Here is a 20,358-nt window from a genome sequence, read left to right on the forward strand (position 1 = left end):
TCTTGCATCTGATGATTCACTCCCCAAGTGACTGCCACAGCTGGAGCTGAGCCAATCTGAAGCCAGAAGCCTGGAGCTTCTTCTGGGTCTCCCACATGGGTGCAGGGTCCCAAGGCTTTGGGTCATCCTTGACTGCTTTCCCAGGCCACAAGCAGGGAGCTGGATGGGAAGTGAGGCCACAGGGATTGAAATCAGCGCCCATATGGGATTCTGGTGCCTGCAAGGCAATGATTTTAGCAGCTGAGGCCTAACGGCTAATGTCTTTGCCTTGAAAGCACCAGGATCCCATATGAATGCCAGTTCTAATCCCAGCAGCTCCACCTCCAATCCAGCTCCATGCTTGTGGCCTGGGAAAGAGTAGAAGACAGCCCAAAGCCTTGGTACCCTGCACCATGTGGGAGACCCAGAAGAAGCTCCTGGCTCCTGGCTTCAGTTCGGCTCAGGTCCAACTGTGGCAGTCACTTGGGGAGTGAATCATCAGATGCAAGATCTTCCTCTCTGTCTCTCCTCCTCTATGTATATCTGACTGCAAGAAAAATAAAGAAATCTTTTAAAAAAACAAGAAAACTAAATCTTTTTCCCTTTTTAATCATGTAGCTGGGGTTGTATGACACAGACAACATAAGGAAAGTAGTATATTTTAATCAAAGTATACTGAAAAGTACATTTTCAGCCTAATTATCAAGCTAATTGGGTCTGTTACTTTAACTTATCTGAAGAAATATTCACAGCCAAATTTCAGAAGTATTTGTTGGTTCCAAATTCTTTCAGCTGTGTCATTTGCCTTCAAGAAAACAAAAGTTAACTCTACGCCCCGTCTGTATTTTTAAAAGAAGGGAATTGTGGATGCATGCTTTCCAGTTTGGGACTGATTAGGTACTTGATGGATGAAACCTTGTGTTCCAGCACTGCCAGTTGCCAACAGTGAATGTCATCACGATGAGTTGGTCAGATTCATTTATGTGCCTCTTTTATTTTGGTCAATGAGCCTGAATGACAATGAAAACAGGTGCTTTGGAGTCTGCTAATTTCTGGGTTTGATGGGTTCTATAAATCAAACTAAAGTATACTCTGTCAGTCCACTCTTGGTTTAGGTTTTTCATCAACCTAGTATGAAACAACCGAAGCTGATGCTAAGAGCATAACTTGCAAGCCTTCACATTGCAACCCAGAGACTTGTTATTTCACAGAACAGCCAATCTATTTTCTCCTTCCTAATAGGAAGTCTTGACTAGCAGGGGGATTTTGAAATAAGAAATAGGGTAGAATAAAGAATTGCACAATGAATTGCAATATTATGCCTTTGAATAAAATTCAGCATATGACACACTAACTACATCTTATTTAAAACACACTGTTGGCATTTGTGAACAATATAAACTTTTGAAATTTATCAAGCAACCATGTTTCCTAATGCTGAGGAAACACTTAGAAGATAATCAAATCTTGAAGATGTGCTAATGCACCACAAAGTGTGGTTAAAATCAAAGATGATATGTTCCAAAGGCACTCTTCTTTGATTTAGAGAAGTTTCATTTAGGTTTCATCACTGATAACAATATTTTAAGACAATTCTTCAGAGATTAGGAACTCTCAGAAATAAATACAATTCACAATTGTTCCTTTTTTTTTTTTCAGGGAGGAGGGTTAAGATCTGAAGCCGTATGAAAGAAACAAAGAGAAAAACAGCCCACATATGTAACCATGTAAAATGTAAACTATAAAGGCTTCAAAACCAAAAATATGAAGCAGATAAAAATATCTCCTTTGAGTTAACTGTGGAGGACAGAACACCTGAAGTATTTTCCACAGACAATATCTCTACAGAACTAAGAATGCTCTAGTTTTTCCACTTTGCTCAAGATCAAACTGATTTAAGTAGGTATTTCATCTAATTTATGGCTTAACATTTCCTTTAGTGAGGTGTATTGGTGAATTTCAAGAAAAGTTGATTGGAAAAGTGTTTGCATTTAAGCAAACTGAGTTCTCCAAAGGAAAAAACTGATCTGAAAAAGGCTGATAAAAGCGAAAGCCATAAACCATACTGTTGTAATAACAAAATGCCATAGTACAGAATAAGAAGGATTATTCTATATTTATTATATTTGCTTATAGGATATTTATAGGATATCGTTTACCTGGAGTACTGGCATAGAACTAACTAGAAGAGAAGCATCCTTCCTTTCTGATTTTGGCAATACAGCTATATTGAGTAGTTATCTAGTAAGGTCACTCTAAGTCATAGAGGTTATTAGCAAGCCTATAATTAAGTGTGCAAATAACTTTCATTTTTATTTTCTGACTTCAGAGTCATTAGGTTCAGTATTTCCATAACACAGTTCACCTTCTCAGCACTTCAGAATTTCACTTCCGCTGCCTTCTTTGCATATGTTAGATACAAATTCATTCCTATGGGAAGCTGCACCACCAAGCAGTGCCTTGCCTGCAGAACCTAGATCCCATCAGGCCTCTGTCTCCTAGGAACTCTCCTTAGCTCAACCCGCTAAATGAATGGAGTGGTACAGTCGGTTCTACAACAGTCCAATCTCCAGACACATAAAGTTGTATGCTTCTCCCAGAGATAAAACCTGGAAGACCATGGCTATCTCCAGGGATTTTTTTAGGGTTATTTCAGTTCTGGATAGTGGGGATTCCAGGGCTGGAGCAGAAAGAAACCACCTCCTGCAGGTAGCCCCCAGCTGGCGGAAGCCTCACTGATCGTCATTTCAAGGCGGTGAGCCTGGGCAGGCAGCTCACACAGAGCATCTGATGACAGTCTGAGGATGGACTGCGAGCTTCCAAATCGCCCATCTCCTCAGGAGCACCCTGCCTGCTTCCTTATCTCAACTAGGGGAAAAACAGAGATGGCAAGGACAAGCCTCAGCACTCAGTCTCAAAGATTTACCACTCCTTCACAATTTCCCTAGACCATGCCCCCTCCTGTCACTTCTTAAAATAAATTAATTTGGGCCCGGCACAGTGGCCTAGTGGCTAAAGTCCTCACCTTGCTCGTGCCGGGATCCCATACGGGCACTGGTTCTAATCCCGGCAGCTCCACTTCCCATCCAGCTCCCTGCTTGTGGCCTCGGAAAGCAGTCGAGGACGGCCCAAAGCCTTGGGACCCTGCACCCGTGTGGGAGACCTGGAAGAAGATACTGGTTCCTGGCTTCGGATCAGCGCAGACCAGCTGTCGTGGTTACCTGTGGAGTGAATCATCGGATGGAAGATCTTTCTCTCTGTCTCTCCTCTCTGTATATCTGACTTTCCAACAAAAATAAATAAATCTTTAAAAAAAAAAAAAAGAGTTCAAGCAGCCCCTTTGGTCTTTGCAGCTGCTTGGGGAGTGAATCAGCAGAAAGATCTTCCTCTCTGCAGTTCTAACTTTCCAACAAAAATAAGCCTTAAAAAAAAAAAAAGAAAAAGTAGAGCAGTTGGGTGTCAAAATAGCACCCTTGTGGTATGCTGGTATCAAAAGTGTCAGCTTAAAAAAACTAATAAATAAAATAATAAAAATTAAAATTTCACAGATCACAAAGAGTTTTCACAGGAAAGAAGTCTGCCATTATGACTTACATTGCTCCTCTTGTGTGTGAATCCACATACATTGTGAAACTTCTGTACACTTTTGGATAATAAACAATAGTATTAAAAATAGGAATGCCATTTTACTGCATGAATTAAAAACTAAGCACTTGCTGGCTGATTCTGCAAAATACAAACTTCGGTGCTACAACTGAAATCCAGGTGTTACTTCCTAGGTGATCAGAGAAGTTTATGTGTAAGAAGAAAATGTTGTTTTGCAAACAGATTGCCAATGAAGGTAGACTGCATTTTTCTTTTCTGGAAAGAAAGGACAAATTTATTCTACGTAATATAAACTAAGATCTGGGTTATCAATAACTCAGCTAAAGAAGGGGCTGGAGTCTATTATGTAAGTTTTTTTTTTTAAGATTTATTTATTTTATTACCAAGTCAGATATACAGAGAGGAGAGACAGAGAGGAAGAGATCTTCCGTCCAATGATTCACTCCCCAAGTGAGCCGCAATGGCCTGTGCGTGCCAATCCGAAGCCGGGAACCAGGACCTCTTCCAGGTCTCCCAAGTGGGTGCAGGGTCCCAAAGCTTTGGGCCGTCCTCGACTGCTTTCCCAGGCCACAAGCAGGGAGCTGGATGGGAAGTGGAGCTGCCAGGACCAGAACCAGCGCCCATATGGGATCCCGGGGCATTCAAGGCGAGGACTTTAGCCTCTAGGCCACCGTGCCGGGCCCGATGTGTAAGTGTTTTTTAATATTAGTTTTATAAAAAGATTTATTTTTATTTATTTTTTATTGTTAAGTATAGAGGAGGAGAGACAGAGAAGATCTTCCTCTCTGCTGATTTACTCCCCAAGTGGTCGCAATTGCCACAGCTGAGCCGATCCGAAGGCAGGAGCCTGAAGCCTCTTCCGAGTCTCCCAAGCAGATGCAGGGCCCCAAGGCTTTGGGCTGTCCTCAACTGCTTTCCCAGGCCACAGGCAGGGAACTGAATGGGAAGCAAAGCTGCCAGAATCAGAACTGGTGCCCATGTGGGATCCCGGTGCGGGGAAGACGAGGACTTTTGTCACTAGGCTACTGTGTCCAGCCCTTTTATGTAAGTTTTAATCCTACTGGAAAACCTGCATATCTGAACAAAGCTGGCTAAAGTATGATTTCTTTGAGACAAATTTCAAATGACGTAAGCACAAGATAAAAGCACTGATCATGCTGTGTGTCAAAACAAGCAACAAAGATCAAGATTCTCTTTTCCATGTGCACGCACATTTGGCAGCTCTGTAGATCCCAGTAACAGGAACACACCTGTTACAAGGATGGAGACTTACCAGTGCTTGTAAGGAAGTTAACATTTTTCATCACACCTTCAGTGTAAGCCCCTGGCTCGTAACTGTCCATTTCACCCGTGACGATATGAGCAACTCTTGCCGCCCGTCCTCTGATTGCACCTGCAGCACGGTCTAAATTATCAGCGTCCTGATCTCTCAAGGCGATAATGCACTTGTTAACATCTTCCAGGATATGGCTTTCTGTAAACAAGCAGACCAAATCAGTCAGTGCCGGCATTTGTGTTGTACAAATCTAGCCTGTTATAAATAAGTTTACTTTTGACTTCAGACAGAGCACTCAATGAAACTGGAGAACATTGAGACTTAACTATAGAGAAAAAGTCCAATAAAAGTTGAATCATATACATAATTATCTTTTCGAATAGATTATATTTGTTCAACACTCACAAAAGGAAAAATATACAGTTTGCCTGATTAAAGCCTGAAAACAGCAACAAGTTATAATGTACAATCATTTTTTATTACTAATTTCAGATTATACTTACAGAACAGCAAATATACAGAATTGTGGGGAGCGGCCGACCCCGTGTGTATGTTAGGCGGTCACAAAATGGCGGCTGGCCGAGGGCCAGGAGGCGGGATTTGTCCCGCCAGTAGGCAAACAGGAAGTCACAGAGATAGGCTAATCCCGCCACCCACCCCCCCCCCAAACGCCCCGACTGCTGGCCTATCAGATAGCGCCCAGTGGACCCACGGGGAGAAGTGATTGGTGGAGAACTTTATATAAGCAGCCCGTTTTCGGCAATAAACCCTTTTGGTTCGCCCTCTCCTTTTCGTTCTGTCTTTTGGTTCGCCTGCCCCTTTTCGTCCGTTCGTTTGTGTGTGTGTTCGTTCGTTTGTGTGTGTGTTCGTTCGGTGTGTGCGTGTTCGTTCGGTGTGTTTGTGCTTGTTCGTTTGTGTGTGTGTTCGTTCGGTGTGTGTGTGCTCGTTGCAGTGGTGGTTCCTGTTTTTTCCAGGCCCTCGAGATTCCTTGTCATTTTAGTGTCGCTGCAGGGCAGCGACATAGAATATGGGCAATAATACTTCTAAGAGATTAAAAGAATAGTAAAATAATTGGTACTTTGGCCTCTGATTTTATCCCATGACTCTTCAGCCATTTTCACATCTTTAACAACTCTTCGTGGAAAAAATACACTGATAATAACTACAGTAAGGATATTTCAGTAATTCTAAACTGTATTATTAACTTTGTACCTCTCAATCCTGTCTGTGTTGATTATATGTAGATAAGCTATAAACAATCATTCATAATGAAATTCCTTAAAGATCATACCTTAAGTTGATGTCTAGAAAATGAAATCAAACTTTCATAGACTAGGGTACCTGATGACCTTAGAAAAATTCCCTGCAGCTCCACAGGCTTCACCTTTATGTAGTTTGATTTCCAAAATCCTCTGAGTTCTTTCCAAGGCTCTGACTTACAGGCATATTAGAATCTAGACCTAGACCACCTTCCTCCTTAGTCTGCTGCTTCAACTCTGAGAATTCTTTCAGGATGTAAGTCAAATGCTTCTGCATCAGGAAACCCATATAGACCAGCTCATTTCTTATAACAAGGCACTTTTGGTACATTTTCATTTGGCATTGCCATAAAATAGTTTATAGACTTCTATTACAGTTTCTTCTTGTGTTTTGGTGATGCCTTTATCAAATGATCATTATAAAATGTTCTGTAATAAACTGGGAATCATCTGAGGGCAGAAGTTCCTTTTTTTTTATTGAGGAATTATGTCTAGTTTCTATTATAATACTTGGCCATAGAAGGTTAATAAGAAGGTTGAATGACTGATTGTTGATTGCTTTTTTATGACATACTTGTGAGAGTAAATTACACTGTCTGAATCCTAAATCCTTACCTGCAGGTAGGTGCATTTTTGTGGCCTGAAAAATTAGTTTGACTCATATCAATGACATTCAGATTATTTATATAAAATATGGTTAAATATTGAAATTTTCATGATAAATTCACTATTGTTTAAAACATTTCCAGCATTCTGCCGATAATGTAACATTCAAGCCTATAACAATTTCAGCCACAGGCTCATTTCAAAAGAAAGTATGACCTTCACATTTTCCCGAGAACTGAGGTACCAGGTTTAGTAAAGAAGATATAAAAATAGTCAATTAAAAATGCGACTGGGCCTGGTGCAATGGCCTAGTGGCTAAAGTCCTTGCCATTAACGCACCAGGAATCCATATGGGTGCCGGTTTTAATCCCGACAGCTCCACTTCCCATCCAGCTCCCTGCTAGTGGCCTGGGAAAGCAGTCCAGGACGGGTATGGCCTCGGGATTCTGCACCTGCATGGGAGATGTGGAGGAAGTTCCTGGCTCCTGGCTTTGGATCAGCACAGCTCCAGCCATTGCGGTCACATGAGGAGAGAATCTTAGGACAGAAGATCTTTCTCTCTGTCTCTCCTCCTCTCTGTATGTTTGACTTTGCAATAAAAATAAATAAATCTTTTAAAAAAAATGCGACTGATGCTCACTTTAGTAACACACTAAAGTGTCATTTTCCAAGTATATTAGATTTTCATTTCAAAACAAAACATAAATGTATATACATGAAAATTCATCAAAGATGTTTAATTTTATATTTCAGAGATATCATTGTTCAGATAGCCAACACTGAAAAACAGGGAAAACATATTTTTTGAAAACTGTTTATCCAATAAAGTTTGCTGAGTCCATTGAATTGAAGATGAAATCATTGTTATCATAAACTAAATTTTTACTAGTGAATTTTGTGCAGGAGAAAACAGAGAAAAAAGATTCGCTAACAATTACCTTAGTGATCATTTCTTGTGTAAAATAGTGATATTTATGTCCACTAAGTTTTTATTTAAGGCAGATAATAAAAGCAATGAGGATTTTTCTCTGTGTGTGTGTGTGTGTGTGTGTGTGTGTGTTTTACCAGCTTTACAACTCTGTGTGGTTATTCCTTGCAACCAAATAATGCTGTCAGAAACCATGGTGTCAACTGTACCAATTATGATAGCATAATCAGACATAAAAAATAAAGTCCTTTGATGACTATATATAATCAGAAAATCAAGATGCAAAATAATTAACAAAAAAAGCAAAGAACCATATTTAATCTGAGACAGCCAAAATTAGAGATTTGGAGATGATGCTAAATGATGATTGGGTTAGTAATATAAAAATAATAGAAAAAATATCAACAACGGTTTATAAAATTTGTTATTGTGATACTTTCCCATTATGCTGAACATTTCACAGAATGTTACCAACATCTATTTGCACCAAGTTCTAAACAGAATGCCAGAAAAAGAAAATTAAAATGTTGATTTACTCCAAATAAACACACTAAAATGTTAACTAATTAATTGAAAGAGTTACTTCCTTGTTATTCATATTTCAGCTGAAATTAAGTATCTAAAAGAATTTCATAAGTGGTGTTAAATCTCTAGGAAAGAACAAATCAACAAACACCTTGTAGAAAATTTTTTACTGTTCAATGCCTTAAAATGTTGCTGATGGAATGGGCTTATTCATTAGACACAGTTAGAGTCAGATGGAGTTCTACATCTAATTAATTTTTTCTGCCCTATGCATGTACTTGCCCTCAATAATTACATCATCTAAGTGAATTTTTAAAGAAAGAGAATTTGTTATTATAGAACAAGCACATTTAGAATATTGTGATTTGAAAGACTGATACATAAGGAAGATTTGTTATAATAGATTCAGACTATCAGCTTAACATTTACTTGGACATGAAAGGTAGAACATTCTGGAACTAGTGCAAATACTGAAATGTACTATTTTAAGAGCAGAGATATCCTGCATTACTAGCAATTTCTATCAATCATTTTACAACCATACTGTGATACAAATGGTGAATTCTATTATGTTGGAAAATAATAATACACAAGAAAATAAAGATCTACTAAAATATTACTTCAATTGCTGCAAAATTCTCAACTGCAACTACAGCAAGTATTTGAAGAAACAAAAGCAAAAACATCAAAATCCATGACATATAGTTTCTGCTGATCTTTGTTCGTGGTATTTGTTCTGCTGATCTTTGTTGGGGAGATATGTCTCCTGTATGGGAGGGCAGCATTGAGGTAAAGCAGCTTGTGCCACCACATTGGATGCTAGCATCCTGAATCTCTGCTGTTTTTTGTCATGATGATCCGTTTCCACCTGGATCCCTGTTATTGTACCTGGAAAGGCAGTGGAGGATGTCCCAAGCTATTGGGCCCCTTCCACCTACCTGGCAGACCCATGGGAGACTCCTGGTTCCTGGTTTTGGCCCAGCCCAAGCCTCATGACTGAAGCCTGTCAGGGTATGAATCATTAGACCAAGAGTCTATCTTTCCTTCTCTCTCTCTCTCTCTAACACTACCTTTCAAATAAACAAAAATCTTTAAAACCTGATAGTCATGCAAATGATTCACATTTCATAGCATTTCAAATAAAATTTTATATGCAGAGATGATAGAAAAAAATAGTTCCAAAGGTTATAGCTCTACTGTTCTGAAAGATATTAACCATTTTGCTTGTAAACAAAGATTTTTTATTGATGTTGTTATCCAATTCTCTTGAAAAACCCTAACATACTGCAAATATCATGTATTTACATTTATTCAAGACTATGTTTTGACTGAAGCCTGAGTCCTTCCAGAAAGGAACGATGTAAAGTAAACATTATATATCCACTCACAGAATTATTTTTAAAATTAAAACACAAAAAAATTCATATTAAGGGGAGGCACATTAACATAAAGGTTTAGGCCATGATTTAGGATAACAATATCTAATATCAGAAAGCCAGTTTGAATCTTATAAATTGATGATGATACAGATTTTTGTCAATGCATTCTGATAGACAGTAGATAATGGCTCAAGTATTTGGCTCCCTGTCAATAATCTAGACTGCTCAGAGTTTTAGGACATTAAATTCTGTCTATCTTTACCCTAACTGTCCCAGGGATTTGGCAAGTGGTAAGCGGATATAAGATATGTTCATCTTTCTTGCTTCTCCCTCACTATACCTCATTCTTATCTCTGTTAAACAAATAAAAATTAAAAAAAGAAAGTCTATATTTTCTGAGTTTTGCTGAAAGTTTTGGAATAAAATACCAAATGCAAAAATCAATGAAGGAAATTTTAAGACATTGGCCTTGATAAAAGTGTAGAAACTTCTATCTACAAAAGGCATTAGTAAGAAATGATAGGACAGAGACTGTGAAACACATTTTGAAGCATCTATGTATATGCTAAAGGAAGGACTGATTTCCAAAAAGCAATCCACAAAAGGGGTTCTTAAAACTCAGTATTAAAAAATGCAAACAATTCAGTTAAGCTCAAAAATATCTGAGTAACTCCTCACCAGAGAAGTTACGTAGATAGCAAACTACATTTAGAAAGATTTTCAACATCATAATATCATAAGGGAATTTAAAACAACGCTCTAACATCTGGGTCATTTGGTACAGATATTATATCTCCACTTGCAATTCCAACACCACTTAACAGAATATCTGATTTAATTCCTACTCATTGTACTTGCTGTCTACTTTCTGTAAATGCATATCCTCAGAGACAGCAGATGAAGGCTTGGGCACTTGAATCAGTGAAACCCACCTGGGAGACTCAGACTGAGTCCTCAGCCCTTGGCTTCAGCCCGATGCAGCCAGTCTGCTACGGCCATTTGGGGAGTAAACCAGCAGATGGAAGACTCTGTAGCATGTATCTTGATAATAGGATGCTAGACGGCCTGCCATTGTCTATTCCGGCGATGTCAGGACACACTTAAATAGCAGAATGCTGGACTTATGACTGCTTATGAAGCACTGTACTATTGTAATAATATGGGGGATATCAGTTAGGGAGAGGGAAGCTGAGGAGGGGGCAGGGGAAATCCCAGAGCTTATGGAATTGTATCATAAAATTAAAAATGAAATAGAAATGGGAAAAAAATGAAATGACCTATCACACCTGAAAAAAACATGGAGAAAACTTGAAGGCATTTTGCTAATAAAAGATATCCGTCTGAAAGGGCTATATATTCCATAATGACAATGATCTTTTAGTCTGAGACAGGTAAAGTCTGTGAGGCAATAACGAGGCCAGTGGTTACCAGGGATTCCAGAATAACGAAGATGGGATGAGTAAGAGCAGCACAAATTCTCAGGGGAGTTGAACTGATTAGTACAAGAATGTAATGGTGAACACATGTCAGTGTATATTGGTCAAAATCCATAGAACTTACAGAGTGTCACAATATAAACTATGGAATTTTGTTAATAATAATGTCCAATATTGGTTTATCAATATTAACAAAAAAGAGTACTCAAACATCTTACATTCAATTTCAAGTCTATTTTACATCTTCAATAAGTACTCTGCATCTTCTAAAACTGTAAGAAAATTGGCGTTTAACTCATAAAAACAGTTGCATATATTACCTAGAGATGTCTAACAATAAAGTGGGAATTTTGAATATCCATTACTTTTTTCTAAGAATATAAGAAAACTATTAGCGTTCTTCTTTCATCATTTCTTCTAGTCTTCTGCCATTTCTCCTGTCAACTGGTTTCTGTATTTGAGTTTCTAGAGAATTGTTCTAGGAAACATACAAACATTATTTCTTTTACTCATGATGATTCCAAGATACTGGCTTTTAGATTTCATGTTTTGAAATAAATATAGGTCTTCAGGTAGACAAGTATTTTTCTAAAATGCACACTTACTTTAATTGAGTCACAACTCAGTATTAGTTTTAATCCAACCTAAGGGGTTTTTTTTTAAAGATTTATTTATTTTTATTACAAAGTCAGATATACAGAGAGGAGGAGAGACAGAGAGGAAGATCTTCCTTCCAATGATTCACTCCCCAAGTGAGCCGCAACGGCCAGTGCTGTGCCAATCTGAAGCCGGGAACCAGGAACTTCTTCCAGGTCTCCCACATGCGTGCAGGGTCCCAAGGCTTTGGGCCGTCCTTGACTGCTTTCCCAGGCCACAAGCAGGGAACTGGATGAGAAGTGGAGCTGCCAGGATCAGAACCGGTGCCCATATGGGATCCTGGCGTGTTCAAGGCTAGGACTTCAGCTGCTAGGCCACTATGCAGGGCCCCTAAAGTTCTAAAAATGCTGAAATGTCATCTGCCTTCCAAATATCATGATTCTTAAATTATATTACTGAACTACTTCAAATTCATGATGGGAACGCTAAATTGTAGGCTTAACATATTAATTCAAAGCTTTACAGAAATTCTATAAACTATTGTTTATGCTATTATAGTAAACAGCTGAGTGCATTGTTAGTTCTCATACTAATTTTAATTGAACACCAAGATAATTTTAATGCTGCAAAAACCACATGGACAGTTTACTAGTGATGTAAATATTTTACAACAGTTTGGAGGTCTACATCTAGATCTATATGTTTGACTAGAGGGAACCTTAACTGTATATTTCAAAGACATCAAAATGGAAGAAGACTATAGAAAATGAAATTAAAAAGCAAAATCCAAGATCATTGCATGTTATGCCACCCTTATCTTGAAAAAATAAACAAACAGAAAAAGTCAAATAAACATGAGACTTCATTCAGCCTTCACTTTATTCCACTGAGCTTTCTTTTAGCACTAAGCTTTTTTTATGTTAATTGTCCCATTGCTTTTGCTCCTATAGGCCAAGAACCTATTAACATTTAATAACAAAGCCCTGGGAACAACAACAACAAAAAAATAGCTTTGAGGGTATTACCAGATTGAACATCAGGATTGTCAGCAGGAACAGACAGTGGTGAGCAATTTTCCTGTGTTATGCAGTAAAACCAGTCAATTCCTGCACACTGGATGCTAATGATGGGATGCCTCTGTCGCTGGATGCTCTTGTAAAAGCAGCTGGTATTCACCTGAGTGCTACTCAGAACAACTTAGGCGTTCAGTCATGAAATCTGTACTCCTGGGCATAGAGGTGTACGCTATACACCTCTTAGGCTACACGCATATTCCTTAAGAAACCAAGTACATAAACAGAACATAGATGGATAAAATTAAGGACAAGTGAGTTGCTTATAATCTGAACAATTTTGCTTGTTTCTTTCTTCTGTCTCCAGACAGAACATTAAGCAAGCAGTTAAATTACTTTAAGTACCCTCAGCATACAATATTCCTCCACCTGGAGCAAAAAAAAAAAAAAAAAGGCTCACGCTTAAAAAGGTCATGACAATTATAAAGCACATTTTTTGGAATTAGTATTTCTCATGTAATTTCTGAAATACAGATTAGCGCATCTACCTCCAAGAGAAGATTTCTTCTTGTCAGTTTCATCTATCTACTGTTTCAGGGTTTCCTGTAAATAAAATCTTGAAACTGCCAGACTGCAAAAACATTTATGAGGTTAAAAGTGAACTCACCATGTGATTTCCAATTCCCAAAAGAGTATCATTCACAAAATACTCTCACCAGATTTGTTTGTAATGACATGTAAATACTTACAGAATCATATACAATTAGGCAGCAGATTACAAAGACACAAATATCAAGGGGAGCATGTATGGCTTTTAATGAATAGCTCTCTGGGTTGAACAGCCACTTGTGACACCAGCATCCCATATCAGAGTGCTGGTCAGAGCACCAGTGGCTCCATTCCAATTGTACTGCTATTGTGCACAGGAAGGCAGTGGTACATGAAGTCAGTACTTGGCCCAATGGCAGCCAAGGAGGAGACTCAGAGTTCCTGTCTCCTGGCTTCATCGTGGCCCAGACCTGAATGTTGCAGCAATCTGTGGAGTAAACCAGTAGATGAAAGATACTTGTCTCTCTCGTTCTCCCTCTTGCACTCTGTCACTCTGCCTTCCAGATAGCTAAATTTAAAAATAAATTGTTCTTTTAAAAAGCTATTAGCACTTTTCTTTCAAAAGTCTAAAAAACTGTAAACATCAAACAACTTAAAATGAGACATTTGTATTTCTTGATATTTTATAAGCTGCTATTGATTTTCTAATCGGAACACACCTGGTTCTTAAATCTTTTTGAATAACAGTGGATTTACTCAGATATTAAAAGGGAGATGTTGAAATTGTCAGTTGTTATATCCTAACTTTTTTTCTTAAAATGTAGAACGCAATCAGGCAGAAATGATACAGCTTACTGTATTTTTAAAAAGGATTTAAATCACTAAACAAAACGTTCATGGATTATATTTTAAGGGAAATGATTATGAGTATTTTCACCACAATTATAGCTTGAGTAACCACATGAAAGTGACACCTAAAGTTGCGGACATGAACTAACATCTTGTAACGGGACCCAGTTTACTGAAATGTTGTAGAGGACTTCCTAATTAAAAGTTAACATAGTCCCCCCTTCCTCTTTTTCTGTGGCAGGTGCAGAAATGTTTACAAGCAACCAGCTATGGCTGTGCAACAAAACCGCTGGGATCATCATTAGGTGTCGTAGTGAAATGAGTGAACTCAGTCTTTATAGTCTATTTGTAGAGTTACACTGGAAAATGACAGTACCCAAACACAACTCTCAGAGAAATTCATTTTCTAGTAACAAAGATGATTTCCTACACATCCATAGATTTAGGAATGCACGTCATGATAAAATCCAAACCATAGCCATTGATTAATTGACTACTACCAATCAATCTAGTTTATAATACAAACCAATCTTTTCTGACATAAGCAGTAGCTTCATATAATATGTTTGAAAATAATTTAAAACCATTACATAATTAACTCATATAAAAGTATAACTATGAGATAATTTTAAGTGAAAAGACAGGATACATATCTGCAAATTAAGAATGAATTATAGGGCCCGGCGGCGTAGCCTAGCGGCTAAAGTCCTCGCCTTGAATGCCCCGGGATCCCATATGGGCGCCGGTTCTAATCCCGACAGCTCCACTTCCCAACCAGTTCCCTGCTTGTGGCCTGGGAAAGCAGTCGAGGACGGCCCAAAGCTTTGGGACCCTGCACCCGTGAGAGAGACCTGGAAGAGGTTCCTGGTTCCTGGCTTCGGATTGGCACAGCACTGGCCCGTTGCGGCTCACTTGGGGAGTGAATCATCGGATGGAAGATCTTCCTCTCTGTCTCTCCTCCTCTCTGTATATCTGACTTTGTAATAAAAATAAATTAATTAATTAAAAAAAGAATGAATTATAAATATATATGCATATTTATCCAGAAGCTACTGTTTAACTCTATGCCTTTTCAGAAAATTGTAACAAAATTTTTTGGACCCTTAAATAGTTTAAAGTAGTAGCATGATGATATTAAGTTGCAAGTTATTTTCCAAAGAGTTTTGCACCAAAATACACATCTTCTACATTTTTTAAAATTTACTACCTACAATTATATTTCATCTTAAATGAGAAACAGTTACTAAACAACAATATTAACAGGTAAGGCTTAGGGAAATAAGCAGAGTTTTACTTATTAATGATTGTAATATTAATGAAGAAATTGACACTGAAACCCCTAGATAATCCTTAAGATCTTAGCTCCCATAAGACTGCTTTCCTCTCTGTTCTTTAAAACTTTCTACAAGAAAACTGACAGTAATTAAAAGAAAGTAAACTTTACTTTCATTCAATAAGTTGCTGTATATATTCATATATTATACTATTCATTCACTCATTCTTTTAATTAACGCATGCCTTAGACAGGTTTTCAGCTCAATTCTAGATTATCTCAATGACATAAATGTTGTAATAAAGCAAATAACATTTTTTATTTTCCAGTGCAAGTGAAATGTATGCTTACTAATAACACCTTACAATTTGATAGCATACATTTGTGTCTAAAAACTTGCACAGCCATAATTTTAAAATATTTGATGGCTAAAATATGCTAATGATTTTCTGAACCCTAGCAGGTTGTAGTCTTTTTGCTTGTGGAAGGCCTTGCCCCAGAATTGATGACAGCCAACTGATCAGCCTGGCCACTGATGAAGGTTGAGTTGGCTTCAGCAATTTCTTAAAATAAGTCAACAATGAAGAGTCTCATGGGGTTGACTGCTTTGTTCACAAAAGATTTCTCTGTAGCATGAAGAGCTATTTGACAGCATTTTACCCAGAATTTCTTTCAAAATTAGAGTCAATCTTCTTAAAGCCTGCTGATGCTTTATCTGCTAGGCTTGTGTGGTATTCTACATCGTTATCATTTCAACAATGTTGACAGCTCTTCCCTAGGAACACTCTCCATCTCAACAAACCACTTTCTTTAGCAATTTTTAAGAACCATCTCCTTACCTCTTCAAGTTTTGTGAGATTGTAGCAATTCATTTATGATCCAGCTGTCATGTCTACCTCTGTGCTTATCTATCTATCTATCTATCTATCTAATCTATCATCTATGTATCTTCATTTGAAGCAGAGAGAATTAGCAACTTCCATCTAGCGGTTCCCTTCCCAGATGCCCACAAATCTGAGGTTCGGCCAGACTGAAGTCATGGATGGGAGGTAGGGGCTCAAGTACTTGGGCCTTCATTGTCATCTGCTGCTCTAAAGGTACCGCAGCAGGGATCTGGATCTGCAGGCTAAGCTGTGACTTGAACTCAGGGCCTGTGGTAGGGAATGCAGGTCTCCCAAGTGAGGTCCTTATGGTTGTGCTCTGTGCCTGTGACCAGGCTCCATTTCTACTTCAATTCTATTGCTATTTCTATCACAGCTGCAGTTGCTTCCTCCACTGATATTTTGATGCGCTAAAAGTCATGAGGATTGGAATCAACTTTTTACAAAGTCCTTTTAGAGCTACTACTTTTACTTCCTTCAATAAATTGAGAATATTTTTGAATGACCTCTAAAAGGCTGGGCTAACTGACTGCATCCACTGGTGCATGAATGAGCCAGAGTAAGAGTAGACTGGTTGGGCTTTGCTGCAGCATCAGCTGGCAAGTTCTGGGACTGGTGACAAATCTTGTCAAGCTAGACTGCAGAAGCACCTGGAGAGTGCAAGCTCCAGAAATAGGAGTGGGCCCAGTAGGGACAATGAGCACCGATGGGTTGCAACTCCCACCGCTGAGCATGAGAACCAGGGATGGGGCAGGCCTGGCCAGACAGGTGGTGTCTCCTGCTAGCATGAATGTGGGTTGGAGAGTGGGTCAGTTGGGTTGGACTAGGCTTCAATGCCCATTGACTTGTACAAGAGCTGAATGGGATATGAGACAGACTGGACCAGTCTGCTCACATACTGGTTTGCAAGCACAGTAACTGAGGTTGGAGGTAGGCCTATGTCAGTCAATAGTGTGGGGGTTGTTCTGACTAGGCTGCTGTTTCCACTGGTATATGTGAGGGGCAAGTGTATGATGAGCAGGGTTGGGCTGGACACAGCTCTCATTGGCTTACGTAAGAGACAGAGCTGCAGACAGAACTGACCCAGCAATTGTGTAAGCTGATGTGAGTAACGGTCAGAGTCAGACCCTGTACTGGCAAGCATACGTAAAAGTCATATCTGGGATCACTACACATGAGGTTCCTTTGGGGATAACCACCCTCTGCCCCCGACTGAACTGCTGAATTCAGAATTCTAATCATGGGAAGAATTGCAGGAACTGTGGACTGACCACGGAGTACACGTGTCAGAACCGGGCTTCCTCAGTGGCTTGGACGGAGCAGTGGACAGCATACCCAGATGCACATGGAGGATATGGCTCTCCATTGGAGCCTGCAGAGAACATCTGGTACCAAAGCAGAGGAAGGACAGAACAAATCAGTCAACTACCCCAGTCAAGTGTTGAGAGCAAATATCTGGACGAATGGAGGCTCTAAGGTGGACTATGTCTGTCAATAGACCTTGGAAAGATTTCCTCATATTTAAAGCAATGAGATCGGCAGCATTTCAGAAGTATCAACACCACTTAAGCAGAACCCTCAAAGCATACTCTTTATCAGGGACCCTAGGATGACATTGGTGGCTGTTTCCTATACCTGGTTACTGGGGTGGTTGGAAGGCTGGGTATAGCATCTCCCCTTCTCTGTCCCCATCCCCCAGATATAGGAAGAAGTAAAAGAATGTTTTTTTTTTTTATTGCGAAGTCAGACATACAGAGAGGAGGAGAGACAGAGAGGAAGATCTTCCATCCAATGGTTCACTCCCCAAGTGGCCGCAACACCCAGAGCTGATCCAATCCGAAGCCAGGAGCCAGGAGCCAGGAGCTTCTTCCAGGTCTCCCACGCAGGTGCAGGGTCCCAAGGCTTTGGGTCATCCCCAATTGCCTTCCCAGGCTACAAGCAGGGAACTGGAAGGGAAGCAGGGCCTCCGGGATTAGAACTGGTGACCATATGGGATCCTGGCACCTGCAAGGTGAGAACCTTAACCACTACGCTATTGCGCTGGGTCAGTAAAAGAAAATTTGAAACAATGGTCTCACCCAATTTCCCCTAATCTTTTACCCTTCCCCCTCTAACCAACTATGCAAACATCATAAAAAAATTGTAAAGCTGGTACAGTGGTACAGCTAGTTAATCCTCTGTTAGGTGTTGCCAACACCTCATTTAGGCACCAATTTGAGTTCTGGCTGCTCCATTTCAGATTCAGTATTCTATTCGTTGACTGGGAAAGCAGCAGAGCATCATTCAAGTCCTTACAACCCTGGACCCATGTTGGAGAGCTAGAGGAAGCTCCTGCTTCCCAGCTTTGCATCATTTCAGCCCTGGTGTTTGGGACCATTTGGGGTGTGAACCAGTGGATTGAGGACCTTCTCTTTCTGTCCCTCCTTATCTCTCTGTAAAATCTGTCTCTCAAATAAAGACAAATAAATCTTTAAGATTGTGGGGGTAGTTGGTAGGTAAATTTTCCCATCAAAACACTAGGTACATATGTATTCAACAAGCATTAATGTCTCCATCTACTTAGAATTTGTAAACAAGTAATTAACAGTGGGAGTCGGCGAGAGAGTTATATCCACATGAAAAAGAACACATTTTTCAAAAGGCATATTATTGGGAGATCTTTATGATATGTAGTCAATTTATGAATATGTTATTAAGCTGCTTATTTATTGTTTACAATCTATTTTTCTTCACATGTTATTAGCTTTATCTGTTTCCTTAACAACTTGCAAAATACAGTTCATGGCCTTTTTATGCAGAAATCTTAGTTCAGTTTATAATAGAACAAAAGAAAAGAACAAAAGTTTGAAAACATATGGAAAAGAAACAAAAAAAAATTTTACTTCTTAGTTCTGTGTTCAAAAGCGAAGTTTCTCCTAGAAAATTCTTTCTCCTAAAAATTTCTAACAATTATAGTGATCACATGGAACAAAGTATTTTTCTTTAGCAGAAATTTTTTTGCCATAATTCAAGCATGTTGAAAGAGAACCGAAGATGAAACAAATAAATATCTATATGAGAAGAACCACAGTGCAGGAAGTTAGGGAAGTACTGTAATGAATTCAGTGAATGTGAAATTGGGAAGGAAAGCGTGTCACTCAGCTGTTCATTACTAAAACTGAATATCTGGCATTGGCAACTGAGGAAGGAAAACATTTTATTTTGATTCTTGATTTGGAAGCTGATGATCTAAGATCAAACGGGCATTATAGGTTTGATCATCTGGTGTGGGGGGAGGATGACAAGAGTGGGATGTGCCCAAAAGGATGACATGATGAGCCAGGAAGCAGAGAGGCAGCAATTAAGCCTAATTATCAGGCATCTATAACCAAACTGCTAGTGAGATCTGTCTTCCAACGCCATGGTTCCAGTGACCTAAAGACCCCCCACTAGACCTAGAACCTAAAAAAAATACCTGGATGACTCTTCCATTCTCCCAGCACCACCAACTTAACAACTTGCAGAATTAAATGCTTATAAACATTGTGGGGTGGGGGACAGGGAGTGGGAGAAATCTTGTTTAAACCGTGGCAAAAAGTAATATGATAGCAAAAGCTGCTGATATCAATGAGAGAGAAACCATGAAAAAGCTTGATGAAAACATGAAACAAAACATGTTTTCTTTTTTACAGTAAGGCCTTAAAAATATGAGAAATTACAATATTTACTAAATAACTTGAATAAAGGTAAGACATTTCTTTTAATATGTAAAGAGCTCAGTTCAGCCTGCATGGCTTATTCTCCATTTAGCTCTAAACCTCCACTGTCAGACCACCTAATCAAACCATCCTGAACAAATTGAGTGTTATTATCTCAGCAACCTTGCCTGGAAGGCCATTCCTTGCATTTAAGCATCTCTGCATGAAAAACAGAATCACAACATCTGGTCTGATTTCGTTTTCTGTTAATTTTCATTTTGTTGCCTTTTCCATTTTATTTCTTTTTCCCAATCATGTTTGTTGAACTACAAGTAGCAATTTTCACTGGTGTCTGTGGTCTTTAATTCACTGTCTATTTTTAAGGTTAGTGGCCTGTCTTGTAACTTAAGGCAACAATAAAGTAATAATTTAGGACATTATAATCACCCTTTCAGAATGTTGCCATAGCTTTATTACACTATTGTTGACAATAATAAAACACCAGTAAAAAGTTGTTGTGAATAT

General features: G+C 39.0%; 1 protein-coding gene across 1 annotated transcript in view; it reads right to left on the reverse strand.

Moving 5' to 3' along the window:
* The window catches only part of CTNNA3 (catenin alpha 3), a 1,173,927-nt gene that overhangs the window by 299,350 nt on the left and 854,219 nt on the right, over positions 1-20,358 (reverse strand). Inside the window, exon 12 of the mRNA XM_058671693.1 lies at positions 4,859-5,059. Within this exon, the coding sequence (XP_058527676.1) occupies positions 4,859-5,059 (201 nt within the window). The remainder of the gene's footprint in view (positions 1-4,858; positions 5,060-20,358) is intronic.

This window comes from Ochotona princeps, chromosome 13, assembly GCF_030435755.1.
Source record: "Ochotona princeps isolate mOchPri1 chromosome 13, mOchPri1.hap1, whole genome shotgun sequence".
Classification (NCBI taxonomy): Eukaryota; Metazoa; Chordata; class Mammalia; order Lagomorpha; family Ochotonidae; genus Ochotona; species Ochotona princeps.